This window comes from Maylandia zebra, linkage group LG7 (assembly GCF_041146795.1).
Source record: "Maylandia zebra isolate NMK-2024a linkage group LG7, Mzebra_GT3a, whole genome shotgun sequence".
In the NCBI taxonomy this organism is placed as follows: Eukaryota; Metazoa; Chordata; class Actinopteri; order Cichliformes; family Cichlidae; genus Maylandia; species Maylandia zebra.
The window spans coordinates 58,693,934-58,714,734 of record NC_135173.1 but is presented as its reverse complement, the minus strand read 5'-3'; the positions used below and the strand labels follow the sequence as shown (position 1 = coordinate 58,714,734).

Here is a 20,801-nt window from a genome sequence, read left to right as displayed (position 1 = left end):
CAGAAGAGCCAAACATCGGCACCGAGTGGCGTTTTGAATGCCCCCACTTGAGTGGCAAAAAAACAAAAACGTACCACTGCTCAAATTATCTCAAGTCCTAGAAGTAAAAAGGCAAACTTAAGTTTCACATTCTTCTTTTATTAGAAATAATCGGATTATTATGATTTGTGTGGCATCAAATTTGATGCAGAGCAGCTGATTGTTCTGTAAATAGTTTATTTAATGTTTATTTAAAAAACGCCTTGGCTGCATTTTTAGGTAAACAGCTGCAAAAAACTTTGTTGTTTGCATAACTCAGTTACCTTTTTGAAGAAGTAACTATATAATTAATTGCCCAACATTGGTCATTATATACTGTATTTTGCATACAGAGAGTTACAGGACTCTGTCCCAGACCCTAGACTCATACTCATAATATAAGTCAGAGCTTTATTATAAAAAAAAAAAAAAGAAGAAAGTTTTGTTTTCAAAATTGGAGTTCAAGTTAACAATAGTGTTAACATACTACACAGGTCATGAACAAGATTCTTTTAAAATTTTCATTGTAAGTGGGCTAAAGCAGTTAATTAAAAGTAGTCCGACATAAATGTAAATGCTGTAATTTGATTATTTTAATAAACCATGTAACTTGGATGGATTCGATGCTGGCGTGACCACAGTGCACCAGGGCCGTGCAGAGACGTTTAAAGGGGCGGGTGCTCAAAGTTAAAAAGGGGCACATTGAACCAGGCTGAATAACAACAACAAACATTCATCAAGAATCTAATATGGGCAACAAGTAAAGCAAACGTAGCCTATGTTTTACCTGATGGGTACAATGTTGCTGTTGAGGGGTTGCTGCTGCTCCTGCTGCTGATAGTGCTGGAGGGCGGGGCTGTGTTGATCTGAGACTGTAGACATTAAAAAGTCCATAGGAGAGATGGTAGCTGATTAAACAAGTGTCATGAGATAATAACAAAATGCAAAGACTGGTGACAGCGCTTGGAACCATAAGGCAACAAAAAACTGTGAGAAATAAATTAGGCTCTGCCTGTGATTCACTCTTTGCTTCTCTTCTTCCTTCCATCCCATCATTTCATATATCACTCTCCACTTGCTGTCTATCTGAGAACAAGGCACAACTTGTTATTGCAATAAACTATAATCTAATTATCCACACCTAACAACTCTTGCACTTAATCTATAATAAAATGATGACAGAAAAATGTTATAGCACTGCCTTTAGTAGCCTCACACAGCTCCTACTGTTTCCTCCTCATGTCCTTACCAGGCATGTCTGGACAATGTTATATCATGAGTAATAATTTAAAATAATCCATATACATAAAACACACACATGCACGCACACAGTGAAATTTTAGACCTTCTTCAGAATACTGTATATACTATGGGCATCCTTACATTATTATTTATTACTAGAGCTACAATAATAAAGCAATGAGGAGGGGGAAGTAATAAATATGAAATAATGTCATTATGATGATTCCATTTGTTTCACTATCCACTCTGTGCAGGGCAAAGCTTATTTTTACTGCTGTAAAATCCTAATTTTGTCTTATTTAAAATATAAATCTAATATAATCTGCTTCTTAATGTATGTTCTTTAAAATACAGTGTGTGTTTTTTAATATATTATAATTATAATAATGCATAATTATGTGGACATGCATATTAGATCATTTTTAGTGAAATATAATCCCTCCAGAAAGGCAGGAAAAGCCCTGTAACTTGCTTTAAAACTAAATATGTTTCTAAATACTTTAAAACTAAATATGTTCCCTAAAACGGTGACAGAGCTACAGACCCATGACAGCCTTACACAGGTAGCCAGCAGCTGTGACCAGCACTACTTGTGCAGTTAATAAAAGGACAGGTAATGTTTGTCGCGCTGTTGCACAGCTCGTTTGTTTCAGTTCATCAGTTGCAACAAGACAGCTTACCAACGTGTACAAAATAAGCTAATACTCCTGGGTGCTATACACTACAGTGTACGCTGTACACCTACTTACTGGTTTTGTCGCATCAGTCTGTGTCTCTGAGTTAACTTGTGTTTCTCCTACAGCTCCGGACCGGAAAAAATGCGCGTGCTCTTTGTGAGCTCGTTCCCGGCTCGTAACCAGCGCGTTCTGCCGTCAAGGGCGATCATTGGTTAAATGTGATCATGTGACTGATGCAAGCCAGATCCTTTTATTTACTTACTGAGACTGCAGCGTGTTGTGCGCTCTGCTGAGAAGGTGATTGGCTGTAGACTCCCATCTTTGCAGGACCTGTACACCTCCAGGACACTGCGGCGTGCAGCTCGGATCTCAGCTGACCCTTCTCACCCTGGACACAGTCTGTTTGACCTGCTCCCCTCAGGCAGGAGGCTCCGGTCCATTCGCACCAGAACCTCTCGCCATAAGAACAGTTTCTTCCCCTCTGCTGTTGGACACATGAACAATAAACGTACGACTGTCCCCACCACTAACTCATGACCCTACGCTGTGTTCACTGCATGATTCCATGTTTTGGCACTGATCACCACCTGCACTCATGTATATATCTTTCTACGTAGCACTTTTAATTCTTATTCTCATGTATATATCTCATGTATATCTCATGCATATATCTTTCTACGTAGCACTTTTAATTCTTATTCTTACTTTTATTTTTTTCATGTCTATTTAAGCGCAATTTATGACAGCATGTTTTCACTGAAGCACCGCAGCAATTTCCTAATGTTGTAAACCTGCTCAACATTTGGCAATAAAACCCATTCTGATTCTGATTCTGATTTAGCAAAACTGTGATTAATAGTTAAATATTATTGTTGAGGGGCACAGACAGGACTCCGCACGCACACACACTAAAATTTTTTTAAAAAGTTGCCTCAACAAAAGGGCACTTTGGGCACCCATCAGGAAAGGGGCGGGGCCCCTCTAGCCCCCCTCTGCACGTGCCTGCAGTGCACACATCTGCTGTTGCTCACAAGAGACCGCTCAGGGAGTTTGTATGTTCGCTCATACACATGAAAAAATAGAGGGAGCATTGATGTGGACATGTGACATGATCTGTTATTTATGGAGCGATACAAATGCTTTAATAACGAAGAACATTAAAACAATACTGTTGGCCACATGTCGGCAAAATTAGTGGTGTTAGTACTTAACGCGGTTCAGGTTCTACTTGGTTTTAAAGCCTTTAAAATATACGGCGTTCAATGGTTAACTTTAATCTTACAGAGAATGTGAAGAGTTTTTCGACAATTAAAGTCAGTGTTATATCCACAAACAGAACAAGCTGAAATGCAGACAGGTTGTGAATGCTGCCTGGTTTTCAGTCCCGAATATACACGGTACAACCAGGATTCATAGTACTGTTAATGTTAGCTCGATTACTGCGCTGGCTCGGTTCCGTGGTGTCAAGCCAAACGGACTTTAACGTTTGTTTTAACGAGCTGATGGTTTACTCCTTAAGCTAAAAGAAAGGTGCTTTTTTCATAGAAGTCAAACATGTGATCACCAGCTGGGATCTTATTTACTACTGCTAATAACACAAACAGAAAATACTCCTGTTACCGTTTTGTTATAGTCTATACACCTGAGACTGTCACCTTTCTGTCTGCCCTGCTCTTTTCCCTTCTCTCTCTCATTGTTTCATAAAAGCATGAACATGTATTTATAAGTTACACTTGTGTTTGAATCCTGCAGCTTATCATACATTCGATTTCCATGTGTGAGAACTTCAAGTGTTCTGAGTCAGGATAGACTGAGGGACCCACTGCTGCACATCACCGTTCCTGAGAACTTTCACAAAATACACTCTACAGTTTATTACTGTAACTGATTTTAATTCAGATCAGTTCAGCTTAAATTTATTTCTTATATTTCACATATTGTTGATTCTTCTAAATGAGTTAAATACTGCTTTTTGAAGGTTTGAGATCAAACCTCAAACAGCTTGAAATATCTCACTTTGTTTATAAAACAAAAAGATAAACAAATGGTGCAGTATACCATTTTTTTTTTTAAATATGTACTACTATATTTCAGTTCATGAAATGGTTAAAAATGTGACTTGAAGACAAAGAGGTTAAAGCAGTAGGTTCCCAACAGGCATTTTTTTTTTATTTTTCATAGGAAAAGCAAAAGAAAAAGCAAAAAATTACTATAAAGCGACAGTAACTAAACAAATAAAAGAAAGAAGCAACAGTACATGTTAACATAATTCTTCAGAGTATATTCAAGTTGAAAATCATCACTTTATGATAGAAAATAAATATTTTCAACTTGTTTTCACTCCTCCATGCTAGCTGAAAAAGGAGGCTGGAGTGAAGTAACAGTGGAACAATCAGTCCCTCATGCACAGGGAACAGTATGAACCATCTAGGTTTCAGCATGCAGATGTCTACTAGTGCACAAAACTACAATCAGAACACCGTCTACATGCTAAAATCAATTCAACTCTCATTCACTGAAAGGACTTTACAGATCTGAGGCAGGGATCTGAGGCAGCGTTACCCTTTAAGTACTTCAATTTTTTTACTTTTCAAAAATAAATTGTTGTTGACCTTCACCAACCTGTCAGCTCTTTGGGTCCTTCTACTATCCAGACTTCACACTTACAGGTTTTCCATGTTCCACTTCTGAACACACTTGTGGGACCATAAAAAGCCTGTGAGTACAGAATGTTAATGCAGAAATCCAGCAGATCCTTTCAAACGTCCCCAAAAGCCCTAAAAAGTCATGGCTGCTTACTGCTCTCTATTTAAATGTTTGGCAATTCCTCTGACGCACAGATACATACAAAGGTGCATTATGACAAAGAATTGGGTCTGAACATCCATAAGTAAAAAAATAAAATGAAAACAAACAAACGACAACAAAAAGACAACCCAAACATGGCTTGGTTGTCTTATAGCAATATAGATATTGAAAATTAAGGTGAATGGTAGAATGCTTTCAAATTAGAGGAAACACCTCAAGCGGTCAACCCAAAGACAGACATTCAGATTTTTTAGCCAGGTTGAAACAGGCGAAATCTCACTTGACTCGTATTAATATGATTATTAATAAACGGTTTCTTTGGAAAAGTCTGAAACCATAAAAACCATCATCTCTTGGCTATTTTTCTGTTGGGATCTATTCAAAAAACAGATAACATTCTTCTGCTGAAGGACTAATGGACTGACTGATCTTTCCATCTCCATAGTACATCAAGTCTCAGAAATCCAAATGTAGGCCATGTGACAGAAATGCTGACATGCCTTATTAAAAAGGGAAAAACACAGTGTAATACTAATATCTAAGTAAGACAACTGCTGCTGTAGATGATATTAGTTCCCTGTTAGAAACATGAAGATGTTCCACTTGTCCAAGTACATAAAGCTGTTCAGATCAGGTTGTCATTTCAGTAACCATTCACATAAATAAACTCAATACCATGTGCATTGACCTAATGTGAGCATCACTGTGTGTGTGTGTGTGTGTCTCAGACATCTGAATCAGTTCCTCTAGAGTAAACATTTGATACTTAGCAGTATGCTGCTGCCATGAGCAGAGTGAAACATATTGGTGGTGGAGTCCATGTGTGCTGAGGAATGCGGTGTCCTTAATCACAGGCTGCCGCAGAACTGACCATACATACGTCTGTGTTCACGCTCGTCCAGATGCTACGTTGATGCTTTAAGGATGACTTATGTCCTTAGTTGTTTTAACGAGTAACAGGAGCCTCCTGACCAGCTTCACATTGCCTTCTACCAAGAGGGGGCGGTGTTGGCCAGTCGTCTCATACGCCTACAAAAACAGTTTATTTGAAGAAGAATTCTTTAAAAACTGTAGGAATGATCAGAGATTTTACAAGCCTGATAACCCAGTACAAAGTATGATTTGGTCAAACTAAAAAAAGACATGCATACGTTCTAGTGCCACAATACATACACACTGATCTTAATTATTGAGATGACACCATTAAACAATCAGTAAATTATTGTAAAGAAGGTTCAATGCCTGGCTCTTCCAGTCTGCAAGATACTGCAAGAGTGTGAATGTTAGATAGAAAGCACGTCAGTGTATGCTTGTATGCATGAATGACTGATGCATGTTGCATTAAGTGCTCAGAGTAGAAAAGCAGCATATAGGAACTTATAAGGAGTTCCTTTTATATACTGGCCCAAACTATGTAAATATTAATAGTTAAAACCACTCCCATTGCAAGGAAATTAAAATTCACAATGACTATATCATCCATATCATGTCTTAGATGATGCAAGAATTATGGCTTCTGAAAAAAGAGGTTTCAAAACACTACTGTGTAAATGACTCTACACTACTGATTATAGATTATTTCATGAGAAAAAACCCCCATTTAAATTAATATGTAAGGATGGACAGACAAGTCAAAAACAATGCATCCAGCCAAGGCTGCCCAAGGTGTGGAATACTGAAAATGGTGGCTAGAGCCTTCCATTACTTCAATGATGGAATAAGAGGAATAATGAAGCTTTTATGAAGAGCGTGAGACGGGTGAGATGCACTGTTGTTAAAGATCAGAGATTTTTAGAACGTCTCTGCAGGGAAACATTGTTAGGCTGATTTTGATATTGCACTATTAACACTCAGAGTTGAACCCGTTCTGCTCAGCTGCTCTGAAAATAAAGCCTCGATATTACATTTCATCATGAGTTCATCAACCATGTTCTGAAGCGTAGACTAATTAACATGTACAACATGTACACTTTGAATTTGTGACTCTGCCCATTTATGGGATCCTTTTTTTTTTTTTTTTAATTACTAACCTATTTAGTGGCACCATATGACTGTCAGTCTGATAAAAGTCAATGGAGCAGATAATAACTATATTAAATGCATCTGACTGTGTCACCTTGTGTTTCTGTCTTGGTCTCTGATCTTCTTCTCCATTTCCGCATCTGTCAGGGTCTCCAACAGGGGGCACCACTGGTCTGCATCACCTGTGTTGCGAATGGCAATCTCTACTGTGGGTAGTGGGTTCTCACTGGACACATTCCAAGTATGAGAGTAACAAATGAGTGCACCATAACACACCAAGATTCACAGTCATTCTCAAAGGCTTATTACAGTGACTTACCTGAAAGCATAGGTCCTCTGGTGCCAGCTGAGCTGACCACGGATGCTGTAGGCAATAGTGGTGACAAACTCCCCGCCGAGACCCAGCTCAGAGCACAGCTTCAATGCAAATGACTCTGGAGAGTTCTCCCTCTCTGACATGTCCCACTCAAACTGGTCCACCAGAGAGATGTTCCCTACATGGATGTTCAGCTGTGGGACATATGAAATTTTCATATACCAACCTATTATAGACGTATTTCTGTTCAACACTGCCAAGATTTGTTTACATTATACATGCTTCCCTTAGGCAGGCATTTTCATTGCTATGCAGATGATACACAGGTCTATCTATCCATGAAGCCAGATGAGACAACAAATAGCTTAACTGCAGGAATAGACAAAGACCTGGATGACCTCTAATTTCCTGCTTCTAAATTCAGATAAAACTGAGATAATTGTACTCAGCCTTAATCTTAATCTTAGAAATATGTTATCTAAATAGATGCTTGTGCACGATGGCATTATCTTGACCTCCAGTAACACTGTAAGGAATCTTGGAGTCATTTTGATCAGGATATGTCCTTCAATATGCTTTTTAGTTACTATTAATCCTTTCAGTGCAATTTTTGTCCTGTCATGACCCCCCACTGGTCTTTACAGAGCCCACTGTTGTGCTTGGCCAAAGGGGGGTCATTTGATTGCTTTGGCATGCATACTGCATTATTATGGGGTCTTTGCCTTACAATATAAAGTACCTTGATGTAACTGCTATGATTTGGTGCTGTATAAATAAAATTGAATTAAATCAAATCAGGTTAAGATATACATCATTGATCATGGCTGATGAGCTTGTCTAAAATAATTTAAAATTTTCTTGCTAGACATGTCATTTCTTGACTTCCTGTTAAAATTGTTACTTCGGTGCAGCACCTACCTTGATGATGACTCTCTGGTCCGCCTGGTCTTCTAAGAGACTGTCAGTGGGGTAAGACTCAATCTGCTGACGAATAGCTGATGCGATGGCTGGGACAAAAGCCAGAGGATTCAAGTCGAGGTCATCACACAAAATCTCAGCAAACATCTCTGGGGTCATAAGTTTTTCTAAGGAAAAAGCAGGTAATTAAACACAAAATAGCACCAGATGTTGCAGATATTTTCAAAGTAGTAGACGTGTATAAGTACCATTCATATTCCATGTGAAGGTATCCCGCAGTTTCTGCCCATCTATCTCCATGTCTAGACGAACAGGGACCAGTGCCTCTATCTGGGCTGCATTCTCATGGATTACTGCAGGGTCGTGGTCATCAAAACTAAGTGAGATGCATACAATCTGATGTTGCATTATTCTTGTTTTACTCAAAATGGTCAACACTAATCCAAATTAAAATTCCACACAGAGCTCACATATCACTTTCTCAAGGTCATAGATACAATTCAGACCTTTCTCCGCTGTGCCCTAAATGTAAAATAGAGATGGGCAACCTCACGCATTGTCTATGGTCCTGCAGGAAAATACAACAATTTTGGTTCGTTATAAAATGTGAACTGGATAAGATCTTCTCTACTGACACTGAATGCAATTCATTGTGCATGCTACTCGGAGCAGCGAATGACAAAAATCAGAGGGAAGTTTGGAAAGCAGCTTTACAGGCTGCTAACGTTCTATGCAAGGAAATGTGTCCTTTTGAACTGGATCATGGGCACGGGCCCATCTAAGACTCAATGGCAGCAAAAGGTACTGGAATATGTGTTGTAAGACTTCCTAACATGCAAGTTACATAGTAGGGACCATAGGTTTCATAAAATATGGGACCTATTTATGCTGTATGCCAGTTTGGATATTGCTGCCATTTTCTCACGGGCCCTGGTATAATATAAGCATGCCAATGCTACTTTACATATGACTATTGCTAACTCTATCTCATAATCAAAGTATATGGATTTTCTATTTATTTACTTGTATTCTCATTCTGTTATGTTGGTTTTGTTTGTTTCATAAGTTTCAGGTATGTAGTAACATGACTTTGTAACATTCACATTCTGATGAGGACACTGGGAGCAAGGATACTTGCCAAATGATACTTTGGCATCCATGCTAGAGCAGCCAAGAATTGAATCAACAACCTTCCAACTGGCAGATGACCTGCTCAACTGCCTGAGCCACAGCCACCCTAGTGTCACCAATGCCATCTACCAAGAGCTGAGCAAATTACTGAATAAAAGTGAAATTACTGAAGGGAAAACTACTAGACTATGTACAAAAAAAGACTATCCAAATGAGCAAGTGAGTAAAGACAATCAATGTTGTTGATATAAAAAGTAAACAACTGATGGAGACTGTGTGGGATCTTGAAAACTGAGGTAGCTGTTCTCTAAATAAATGTGAGCAGGATTCATCAAGAGTGGCTTTACTACAAGCAAATCCAGAAAGACCTGAAACAGATATGTAACAGCTGGCCAATAGAATAAGTAGAACAACACAAAACATTTACTGTCAGATGGTGATTGATCCAAATATTAATTTTTAATATTATATTCATTTCTGTCACTTAAATTGGCAGGAATATTTTGTGTTGGCCCCAGGGTAGCTGCCAAACAGCCCTGACTGCTCAAGGCATCAGCTCCACTAGACCCTTGAAGGTGTGCTCTGGTATTTGGCACCAAGATGTTAGCAAGAGATTTATTGAGTTTGTAAGCTGTGTGGGGCCTGCGTGGATCAGACTTGTTTGTCCAGCACATCCCACATATGCTGATTGCTGTCCATCTTGACATTACTCGGCTGAAAGAGGCCACAGCCATCAGCAAATACCATTTCCGTGACAGGATCTACATGGTCTGCAACAATGCTTAGGTAGGTGGTACATGTGAAAGTAACATCCACATGGATGGCAGGACTCAAGATTTCCAAGCAGATCATTGTCCAAAGCATCATATTGCCTCCATGGGCTCACCTTCTTCCCGTAGTGCATCCTGGTGCTAGGTGTTTCCCAGGTAAGATGCACACTCATCTAGTGTAATGTAAAAAAACATGTAGTTAATCAGACCAGGCCACCTTCTTCCATTGCTCTGTGATCAAGTTCTGATGCTCACACACCCATTATTGGTGCTCTTGGTAGTTGACATGGGCATCCTGGCTGATCTGAATGCTATGCAGCCCCATATACAACAAAGTGTGGGACACTGTGTACCTTTCTATCAAAACCAGCATTAAATTTTTTCAGATATTTGATTTACTGTTGTTAATCAAACTGTCTGTTGGACTGAACCACATGGCCCAGCTTTCTCTCTCCATATGCATCAAGGAGCTTTAATGACTCTGTCACTGGTTCATCACTGGTCCTTCCTTAGACACAGACCACTGCAGACTGGGAACACCCCACAAGAGCTGCAGTTATGTAGATGCTCTCACCTAGTCTTCTAGCCATCATAATTTGGCTAGCCAAGCCACCAAACTTGTTGAAAGACACTTGCCCATTTTAAGGACAAATCGTTCACTCGCTCCCACCCACTAACAGGTGCCACGGCAAAGAGTGTTATTCACTTCACATGTCAGTGATCACATTGATATGCCTGATTTCTGTATGTACTACAAACTATGCTGAGAAGTTCAGAAACAATGTAGTAAATTCTACTAGATAAGCTATGAAATATGATCATTTTAATGGTCATTGATGAGTTGTAGTTGCTGACAAATGAATAAAGAATGATGCGTTCATTTTTTTAAGGCCCAGGATTGTGCTGTTGAATTATATTACATGATGGTGTGTCATTGCGAACCTTAACTCTGACATGAACAAGCAGAATACATACAGTAGTAATAAGTCCACAAAACACATGAGAATGGGAACAAACAGCTTCCATACCAAAGAGGGAAGGTCCTCTTCTTGTCACGGCCCATTCGGTTCCGGTTGATGGTGGTGGAGCAAGGCACAGCATCCAGATGGTGAGAGCTGTTGGGCAGTGTGGGAACCCACTGACTACTTCTCTTTGCCTTTTGCTCCCTTTACAAGAAGAATAAACAAACATCTTCTGTCTCAACAATGATCAGCAATAAGGGATTTCATCACTTAGAATTACAGACTTATCAAAGCTCTCTTGAAGCTTTGCTAAAATGTAAAAAAACAAAACAAAAAACTCCATTCATCTATGCAACCAACAAAACTGAGTCATGAGTTGATGTCATCGTATAACTGGGGTCTGCATTCATCAGCAGATTACCTGAGGTAAGCAGGGGGCTCTGTGTTGATAGACACTGCTTTGTATTTCTCATCATTTCCATCAAAGATCTCTTCACACTCTGAAGCCTTCAGCAGAGTAACACTGGTGGCTGTAAATGAACAATCGTCCAGAGAACAAAGACACAGTAGCTTTAGCTTTTTTTGGGGGGCAATATTTGTTTGCAGCAAGAAGTTCAGCTCAACACCAAAATTAAAGACATTTCCTATAAATTTTACTTTAAAAAGGAAAAAGTTTTTACTATTGCACTTTAATTAAAAAATATTAAAGTACACAAGTAATATTGTATACTTTTTGTTCTTACTGTTTTTTTAATTTTTTGTAAGTACACAATATTAAAAGGATTTATTTTATTTCAGTTACAGGAAATGTTTTTGGATTTTTTAAGTTTACTTTTAGTCATCTGTAACAACACTGACAGTCACATCAATCTGTAAAGGTAAAGTCTCAAGATACATGATGTAATTGATAGTCCAGTAATAAACTCAGGCATAATATTGTTTAAATACTTGAAATGTTTGCAGTTTTTGCCATCTACGGACTTAACTCGTTTTTTGAAGGTAAATGTACTTTTTTATTTCTGCACAGCTGAGTGTATTGCTTACATTTCTCCATATCATTTTGAGTAATTGATTGAAAGTAGGACTTTAGTATTTTTTTGTTGTGGTAGTGTCCGGGGTTTTCTCAAACTGCCTTCATGTCTGCAGAAGATTTTGTGGATAGGAAATTCTATACAACCCTGGGAGTAGTCCAAATCATGTTAGTATCCACAGTAACCCCTTACCCTGCACACATACAAAAAGCCACTCACCATGTGACGATGCTACAATTTTCTTTCTCTCCTCCACAGAGGCCAGCCTCCTCCATAAAGATGGATATCTTTTATAAAGGGAGCCTCTGAACATCCGCAGATAGTTTCCAACCTTGAACAGCAAAGTGCATGTGTTTTTCCAATCCACAGTGAAACAAATGTTAAAAACAAAGAACCAAAGAAACAGATAACAGCACCTGTCATAACTGCAGTTCTATCAAAAGGACCATTTCATTTTTTGTTTATAGTGATTTAGCTGTAATTGTTCTTCCGTGTTCTTAAATGCAGATCCAACTACTGCTTTCTGCTGGCTAGATGATGCTAGCATGCTAACGAGCGCCACTGATGCCTCAATAAACAAAGAAGCATGTGTACACTCAGTCAAACAAGCTGCTACCAAAGCTCTAATTGTGCCATTCAAAACCAGTAAAAACTAACCTCAGCTTCTGCCGTTTTGCTGTTACTTCGTATTCCCTACGTAACTTGGGTTACTGCAGTTAGTTGAAATGGGTTATGTTAAAATAAAGTAAGACTGGAAAAAAATATCTTTCTGCTTTGTGTAACATGCTTAAGTGACGCAGCTTGAGCAGTCTGTCATTAGTATTAAGACCATTTTGATGTCACTTTTGCACTGTTCAAAAGGTAGTCAAAAGATATCAGTGTGACGCTATGAAGACACTGTGGACCCAAATCTCTCAGGAATGTTTCCAGTTCCTTGTTAAATATGTGAAACAGAACTAAATCAGTTGGGGATAGACTTTAGCCCAAACAAACTGGATAATCTGAAGAAAATGGATGTTGTCTTAACTATTAGCACACTAAAGATGCAAATCATTCATTAAGAAAAACAAATGTTTCCAAACCACCTTGCAAATGTTAATAAACATTAGGACTGCTTTTCATTGTCATGCCAACTAATTTGAAAGCTATCAAACATTTCAATCACTGTTTGTAGAAACAAAAGGAGCTGCACCAGTTGTAAGCATAGCACAGTCCTGGCTTTGAAATACCATCCAAAACTGTCTTATCTTGATCTGTCTTATTTCCAAACTAGTCTTCTGCTTTAAAAACGAAAAACAAAACACACACACACACACACACACACACACACACACACACACACTTTTTTCCCCAACCAGGTGTGAAAATAAACCCCGTTTCTCTTCTTGTAAGCAATAATGTGGACATAATGAGAGGATCAGACCCTTTAACCCGCACATGCATACAGTAATTTACCAAGAAGAAACTCCTAACAAGACAACACCAGGGCTAGAAGCTATAGCAGCTCATGACATTCCCTCCAAACAGCTGAGGTAGGATGTGACATTCGAAGGTGCCACAGCTCAGTATTGATGCCATGTTTTGAGCTACCGGTAACTGTCAATCAAATTTTAACCATTCTTTAAAAGATCAGCAGTGAGTCACAAAACATCCTAAGATCGGTGCCTCCAAAATGCTGCTGTGGTGAAAAATTTAACTGAACTCTGCAAAGAAGGTGATTACAAAAAATACCTTTAAGGTCTTCCAAACAGTGCTAGCCCGCACAGTGCAGTGGACAACTATACGTTTTTATTCACCTTTTTTTTTTTTTTTTTTTTTTTTAAACCAAGTGGGTTGTGTTTGTCGACTCAAGCAGTGCAAAAGTGACATCAAAACGGTCAGAATAATAATGGCAGACGGCTCAAGCTTAGTTGAAATGGGTTATGTTAAAATAAAGTAACTGCAGTAACCCAGTGGGGAATACCAAGTTACAGCAAAACGGCAGAAGCTGAGGTTAGTTTTTACTGGTTTTGAACGGCACAATTAGAGCTTTGGTAGCAGCTTGTTTGACTGACTACACCCCGCTCTTCGTTTCACATGCTTCTTTGTTTATTGAGGCATCAGTGGCGCTCGTTAGCATGCTAGCATCATCTAGCCAGCAGAAAGGATAACTGCAGCAAGCATAAGAGATTTAGGCCCCGAAAGTTTGTGTACAGACCGTCACATACCTCCGACCCCACCATGTAAAAGTCTCCATCTTGTTCGAGCTGAAATTTTACCGGCTTCTGGCCAAACGTTTTACTGAGAGCTAATTGCATCTTTACGCAGTCACTGCTAATTATTTGAGCAGCCTTTCTTCAGGTGCGTTCGCAGCCTGAGTTGAAAATGGGAAATCCGATATCGTCCCTTCAAATAGGTTTTGCTTACTCCAATTAGGAGCATGTCTGCTTACCAAGTATAAAACGACATGAAGATTATCTACAAAAAATTGAAAACTACAGCAATTTCTGTACCAGTCCCTATTTAGATGGATTAAATGAGGACATTCAAATTTGGAAGAATTTTTCCCGAAAAGTCTAAACGCTTCATGGGATACTACTCTCTTTCTGTCCTCGCTCAAAGTGGATGAACAATTTCCAGTGCTCATTACCGCCCCTACTGTTCTACATTAAAATGAGATTTAACTCCTCCAGCTGCAGAGGTTATCTGCGATATCCATATTATTGTAGAGTTCTCACAATTCCTTATGAATCTAATGCAGCGGTCCCCAACCTTTTTTGCGCCACGGACCGGTTTATGTCCGATAATATTTTCACGGACCGGCCTTTAAGGTGCCGTGGATAAATACAACAAAATAAAACCAGTACCGGTACCAAAAAAAGAAGATTTATTCATAATACACGGGAAAAGACCCAGGGAAACCGAGTTAATGATAAAAAAAAAATGCTAAAACCTATAAAACCTTGAAAACCATAAATTTCACACCCAAGCCTCAACTCTCACGGTCCGTACCAAACAACTCATGGACCGGTACCACCTTGGGGGCTGGGGACTGCTGATCTAATGCAAACGGCACATAGGTCTTCTAGATATTGGATCAAAATACACACACAGAGTGCCAAATAACCGAGATTAGCCCAAGTATTCATAAATCCATTTTTTTTAGGCACATGAAGGATTCTTTCTACTCCAGTAAGTCTACTATAAAAATGGATTGTGTATTACAGATATGTTTAAAGCTATCTCAATCAAATTAAATATGACAACAGTGCAGAAGACACCAATATTCCAGAAGTGCGTGCAAGGAACAAAATTTACATACTTGTCTTTCTGGAACACTTAAAAACATATCTACCATTTGAATTTTCAAAAAGTCAAAATTTTGTTTTGCTACCAATAAGGCAAGAAAAATTAAGTGTTCTTGTAAAAAGATATTGCTTAATAATAACTGGCTGCATAAATGCCTGAAGGTGTTTTCAAATGGGTAGCTTTGACATGCCAACAACTTTACACTTACAGCAGATTCAGCAAATCTGACATGACATTGAAATGTCTGCCTTTAGACTCAAGATAGCTTGCTAACCCATTATTCTCACTTTGCGCCACACCTCATGGGCTATGAAATCAAAAACAGTGAAAATCCTGACATCTCCGTCTCTAACAATAAGACAAGTTACAAGAGTCTTTCAACTGACATGTTGCATTTTTACACTCAGAATTAGTAAGAACATCTTTGGTTTCAAGCGAAAACTAAAACACTTCAAAGAGATGAAACCAAACTGTTGTTTGCAACAGACATTTATTCTTTAAAAAAGTGAAATAAAAAAAATGCACTCTTTGTAAATAAATTCATTTCAATAATATTCCACTGCTGTCATTTTCCTCTTTCATATAATTGTATGCCATAATTTATTCATTTATTTTTCCCCGGAGACAAAGACAAACATCACCTGAGGCCCTCAGGTTCACCATCCACAGTTCCATCGGAAGCTTGTATTCTATCAAATAGTCTTAGAGCGACGACCTGGCATCAAGAAGAGTTTGTGAAGATGATTAAAGCCCATATACACAGACAACACACCGTTATCTCCAAACCACTTGTGGCTGTTTGGCATTCCTCATCCACAACTAAACAAACACGTCAAAAACAAAGACCATGTCTTCAACTCTCTGAGAGAAGGTCCCTGAAGGTGACCTGATGATCAGGGATGAAATAGAGGGTGTATTTAACCACCAAGGCGCTGTCCTTCCCCCCATGCAAACCCGCCCGGGCGGTCCTCTGGCAGGGGGTTATAGTTGGCATCTTCTTCTGGAGTGTCAAAGAGCATCTTTCTGTGGGAGAAACACGGCAAAAGGAGAATGAGTCATTTCTACAAACACAGAAGTAGTGCTAGTGATGCAGCTAAGAACGGACTTTTGTTAGATTGTCCAACATAAAAAAAATATGTCAATCAAACTGAAGATACACAGCAGCTTTATCCAGAACAAAATATGGAAACGGACTGCTGTCTACATATGTAGGCCTCTTGTCTTTTCAGGGTTTGCCTTGATTTCAAGAGCCACATAGGAACCTCCCATGAATTTATTATGAATTTCTACCATAGCCCCTTTTGATGATGTCATTTTTTAAGAATCCACTATTTTTGATAGAAAAAAAAAATGGTCTGCTCTTATCTGCGTTTTGCAACTTGCGCAATTTCAGTTAGTCTTCGAAGACACTGTTTAGTACTTTGTGAATTCCAAGTTTTATTTCTGTTAATGAAGAATATAGCTTGAGCATATGTCAACATAATGTTTAAATGACAAAAGCATTTCGTGAAACAACAATTGGATTTCAGCCAACCAAATTAATTTGTGCTTGAAGTGTGTTTTGTAGCTCGTTATTGATTTTAAGGGCATGACATGCTTTTTCCACTGTTCTCCTACTTCAGCTGGCCTTAGGGAAGAGAGAAAAATCTAAGGAAAGAACAATAACTGGATCTTAGAAAAGTACTTAAATTATAACAGACACCTCTGTGTGTGTAAAGACCAGCTGCACATGGTGACTGCAGCCACATGTCTGTTTAGAGAAATTCCCATCTGCTACTTAAAACTTCTCTCACACCACAAATATTACAATTATTCTGTGACTCACATGATTGATGGGGTCTTGAGCCACCTTCCACCACCTGGTTGATTTGGGAAAACATCCTCCAGGAAGAAGTACACATGACCAACAGCAATACCTCAAGAGAAAAATACAAATCAGTTTTATTCTAACCCATCAAAACCTTGCTGTACACCACTAAACACAGCAGGTACCTGCAAATCTTAGCATACCACCAAAGTACTGAACACTGACAGCAGGGGTCAATTATAAGCACCTAAAAGATCCACGATGATAGAGTTGCCCAGCAGAAGTGAGAATCCCATTAGCACCCAGGGCAAGAAGGGTGCCTGAAAGTTGAGCAGGCCAAAGAAGTTCATGCGAACATTCGGGTTCCGTCGACTCCACACGTATACCAGCATGATGGTGAAGGCCTGGCCCAGAAACACCAGACTCACAAAAGTGCCAAATATCTGAGACTTCATTGAGGACAAATGGCTGAACATTACTGCTGACTGTTTGTGTCTGCCCAACATTAACAGACTAATAATCAATCAACGGCAGCAGAGAGATCGAAAAGTTGCTTACCACATAAGGAGTGTATGTATGTATATATGTCGTATATAAAGTTGTTCTCTGAACGATTTAAGAGGATACAGTCATAAGAAGTCCACCAAAGAGAAACATGAAGACAAAGTCAGCCGTGCGTCCCCTGAAAGAGCCCTCCTCCAGCATTCGACAGTATCTGTACCTGCAAGTACATGGTTAAGGAAAGCTGCGAGAAAAATGTACACGTCATCACCATCATCCCAATTTGTTCTTTAATTTTTTTTATTTATTTTTTACAAGAACTCTATTTGTACATAACTTTTTAACATATCATCTCTAAAACCACACCCGGTGTTCCCCAGTGAACCAGAAAGTAAAGCATGCATAGCGACTTTATATGTAAAGAGCTGTGGAACTGAGAAGGATACAGAAAAATCATATTGAACAGGAAATTGAAACCAACCGGACCAAAAAACAGGAAGTTGGTTATTAGTCGCCATACCTAGAAGTGAAAGAAACAACATTCAGCTGCAGATAACAGTAAAACTACTACATCCATTTGTCCAGTTTAAAATAATGTCAGTGCAGGTTTTGTTTAATTCTCAGCTCAACAAGTTCCCATTCACATAGAAATGTTGAAATCTTGATTTTTATTTAATTATGTAATTATTTTACTGTAGTTTATATTTTGCACCAGCAGTTTTACATTTTTCGTTAAATGGAACCAGATCTGTTACTTTCCGGTTCCTTATTTTTAGTATTAGTTTAGAGTAGTTTTTATTGAGTCACAGTTCAAAATAATCATTATTTGTCTTATACTGCCCATTGTTGAGGTCCCTCAGTTTTACTGCTTACCCATATATTTTCAATCTTCTGACTGGCTGCTTAAACAGCGGGTTTTCATTTTGGTATGGTCTTAATCTGAGGGTCAGATAACTCACCTGATAATTTCTTAGAATTAAATCTGGGTTGAAGTAGAGCTGAAATGGTGTGATGATCTCTAGTTGCTGAAAGAGAAAGCAAAGAATAAGTTATATGTAACAACAATGACAATGGCACAAAAAGATCCAGTGTATCTTTATTAAAACCAAGCTTAGTCCACTGTGTACACAAACAGAAATAATGCTCTGGTTTAGACAAATCTGACCTGCCATTTTCTGGAAAATCAGCTGCATAAGACAGCTGCTTACACAGTATAAGTCTAAGCTTGATTCATCAAGACAACAGAACTGCAGTCAGACAAGTCGGAGTCCTGCTCCACTTTCTTTTCTACACTTTAATGTTACCTGGAGCTAAAAGCACCAACATCACAATACTTTAATTTATAAGTATTAGTAATGAACAAGGAATCAAGACATGTTTTACAAGACATGTAAAACTTTGTAAAATACTGACACTGAGCCATTATCTACCCCTGTATTTCCTCTTTCTATTTGAGATCAAAGCAGTGAATGCTGGAGAAACCCTACTGTTTTACTCTGGATTTCTTGTTGCCTTTTAGTTATTTATTTTCTCCTTTGTACCAGAGATATATCTTCACAAACAGTTAAATCCACTTAAGGTCCTTCAGCTCTTCATCGTCACACTATTTTTAAACATTAAAAACAAAGCAAATCTAGAAAACACAGATCAAGATCAGCCCGTGACACTGGTAAATTCATCTTATTTGCTGATAGCTGATATTGCCGACTCTGAAAATACCAATATCCAATAATCAATAAGAAGTGCATTTACTTTCAGAACTGTGACAGTACTGTAAAAAGTACACTCAGAATGCCTTATCAGCCAACTCACATGGGGTTTAGGCAGCTATTTTGCATATTTCTTGTTATTGCATCAGAAACTGAAAATGACACGACTGTGCACATCATAACAGTAACTGGAAAATAAGCCATTTTATGCTAATAAGTACAATAATTCAAAAATACTAACTACTGTTTAAAAAAAAACCCATAAGAAGCTCCAAAATACCAAAATTTCACGGTCAGCTTCATGCAGTTCTGTGAAAAACTTTTAGCCCCCCTTAATGAATTCTTTCTTTCCCTCTTTTTTGTACTGTCACACATTTTTTTTTTTCAGATCAAGCAAATTTTAACATTACATAAAGAGAACCCAAGCAAATACAAATTTCAGTTTTTTAACTAGTGATTTTATTCATTAAGTGAAAAAGCTATCCAAACATACCTGACCCTGTGTGGAAAAGTAACTGCCCTCTGACCCTAACTGTTAATGCCACCCCCAGCAACAATAACGGCAAACCAGCCTTTGCGATAACCGGCTGTGAGGTTTTTAAGATGTATCTGGGTGAAATCTGGCCCACTCATATTAGCAGAATTAGTGGTTGACGCAGGTTTGGAGTAATTTTGGTAGGCTGGCCTCTCCTGGGAAGGAATGATTTGCACCCAACACCTTATCAACCTACCTACATGGGCTTTAAAATGGCTCCACTGTGACCAACTGAAACATCATCGGCCAGTTCTGTATCACCTTTTCCCACTGCTGCACACACATGCAGAAAAACAAATTCGTCTAATGCAGTGCGACAGTGCCCACATTTTACATCTAAGACAGCTTGAAAGAAAGAGCATATATAACACGTATTCCCTAAAACTGGACTGTAGAATTCTAATAACGTTTATCCATGATGATGAGAGTGACGTGAGCCGCTAGCACCAGGTAGCACTTAACCCTACAGGATAAATAAACAACAGCTGTAGCTTGTGAGGCCACTAAGGAAATTATCGGTCGTACCCGTGGCACCGGGTACAAGTAGCCCGCTCCGCTTATTGCTTCATATCACTTAAGCAAGAGATCCAACTAGGTTCCGTTCAGGCACGTACCCTTCTAACAGGTTCCCAAGCACCGAGCTAGCACCGAAGTAACCACCTTACGATGACCGCGGTAGGCAGTGCGAGTTTATTATTCCCTGTCTAACACTAAGAACACCTGAATGAGTCTTACCACCGCAGCAGTTGTGAGTACACAGGCGGTTGTGTATGCCCTGGTAACAACAGGAATCTGTAGGTATTCCTGTTGCAGCGTCTGGTAAGCCATTTTAGACCGACTGAAAGCTTCCGGCACTTTCTTGACACGTCATCCCACAAAGCCAACGGTGCTGCATTCAAGCACGTTGGACAAATGGCAAATGTTCCAGTTTCTACACTTTTATACAATCTATGGTCTTTCGCCGATGTTTTTACTGAATATACAGATGTGGATCGTAAGACTGATGGTTTTTGTAGTTTCCATATTTCAAGAAGAACTAATGTAGTACAGTTTTTATTTATTTTGT

The 20,801-nt window shown here is 38.8% G+C and overlaps 2 protein-coding genes across 2 annotated transcripts; both read right to left on the bottom strand.

The window, feature by feature from the left end:
• Positions 1-4,084: 4,084 nt before the first annotated feature.
• Positions 4,085-14,468, bottom strand: LOC101472282 (SWI/SNF-related matrix-associated actin-dependent regulator of chromatin subfamily B member 1). The gene is made up of 9 exons (XM_004564652.5): positions 14,103-14,468; positions 12,115-12,226; positions 11,286-11,394; positions 10,931-11,068; positions 8,250-8,377; positions 8,002-8,168; positions 7,087-7,277; positions 6,862-6,993; positions 4,085-5,774 (listed from the first exon to the last, which is right to left on the bottom strand). Exons 1-9 carry the CDS (start codon positions 14,190-14,192, stop codon positions 5,735-5,737), a joined length of 1,107 nt encoding a protein of 368 aa, XP_004564709.1. The 5' UTR covers positions 14,193-14,468; the 3' UTR covers positions 4,085-5,734.
• A 1,186-nt stretch (positions 14,469-15,654) lies between these two features.
• On the bottom strand, positions 15,655-20,629 carry derl2 (derlin 2). Its single transcript, XM_004564653.4, has 7 exons — positions 20,471-20,629; positions 18,451-18,516; positions 17,938-18,011; positions 17,618-17,711; positions 17,238-17,433; positions 17,009-17,099; positions 15,655-16,206 (listed from the first exon to the last, which is right to left on the bottom strand). The coding sequence occupies exons 1-7, from the start codon at positions 20,561-20,563 to the stop codon at positions 16,101-16,103; spliced, it is 720 nt and encodes a 239-aa protein (XP_004564710.1). The 5' UTR covers positions 20,564-20,629; the 3' UTR covers positions 15,655-16,100.
• Between the last annotated feature and the right edge of the window lie 172 nt (positions 20,630-20,801).

Bases quoted from the DNA above. Each gene is read 5' to 3' on its own strand.
- LOC101472282 (XM_004564652.5), bottom strand. From the start codon at position 14,192: ATGCAATTAGCTCTCAGTAAAACGTTTGGCCAGAAGCCGGTAAAATTT. The intron at 12,227-14,102 runs GTATGTGACGGT...TTGCTGTTCAAG, and splicing joins TTTACATGGTGGGGTCGGAG to GTTGGAAACTATCTGCGGAT. The intron at 8,169-8,249 runs GTACTTATACAC...CTTTTTCCTTAG, and splicing joins CTTCACATGGAATATGAATG to AAAAACTTATGACCCCAGAG.
- derl2 (XM_004564653.4), bottom strand. From the start codon at position 20,563: ATGGCTTACCAGACGCTGCAACAGGAATACCTACAGATTCCTGTTGTT. The intron at 18,012-18,450 runs GTGAGTTATCTG...TTTCACTTCTAG, and splicing joins TAATTCTAAGAAATTATCAG to GTATGGCGACTAATAACCAA. The intron at 16,207-17,008 runs GTGAGTCACAGA...TTTCTCCCACAG, and splicing joins CTCAAGACCCCATCAATCAT to AAAGATGCTCTTTGACACTC.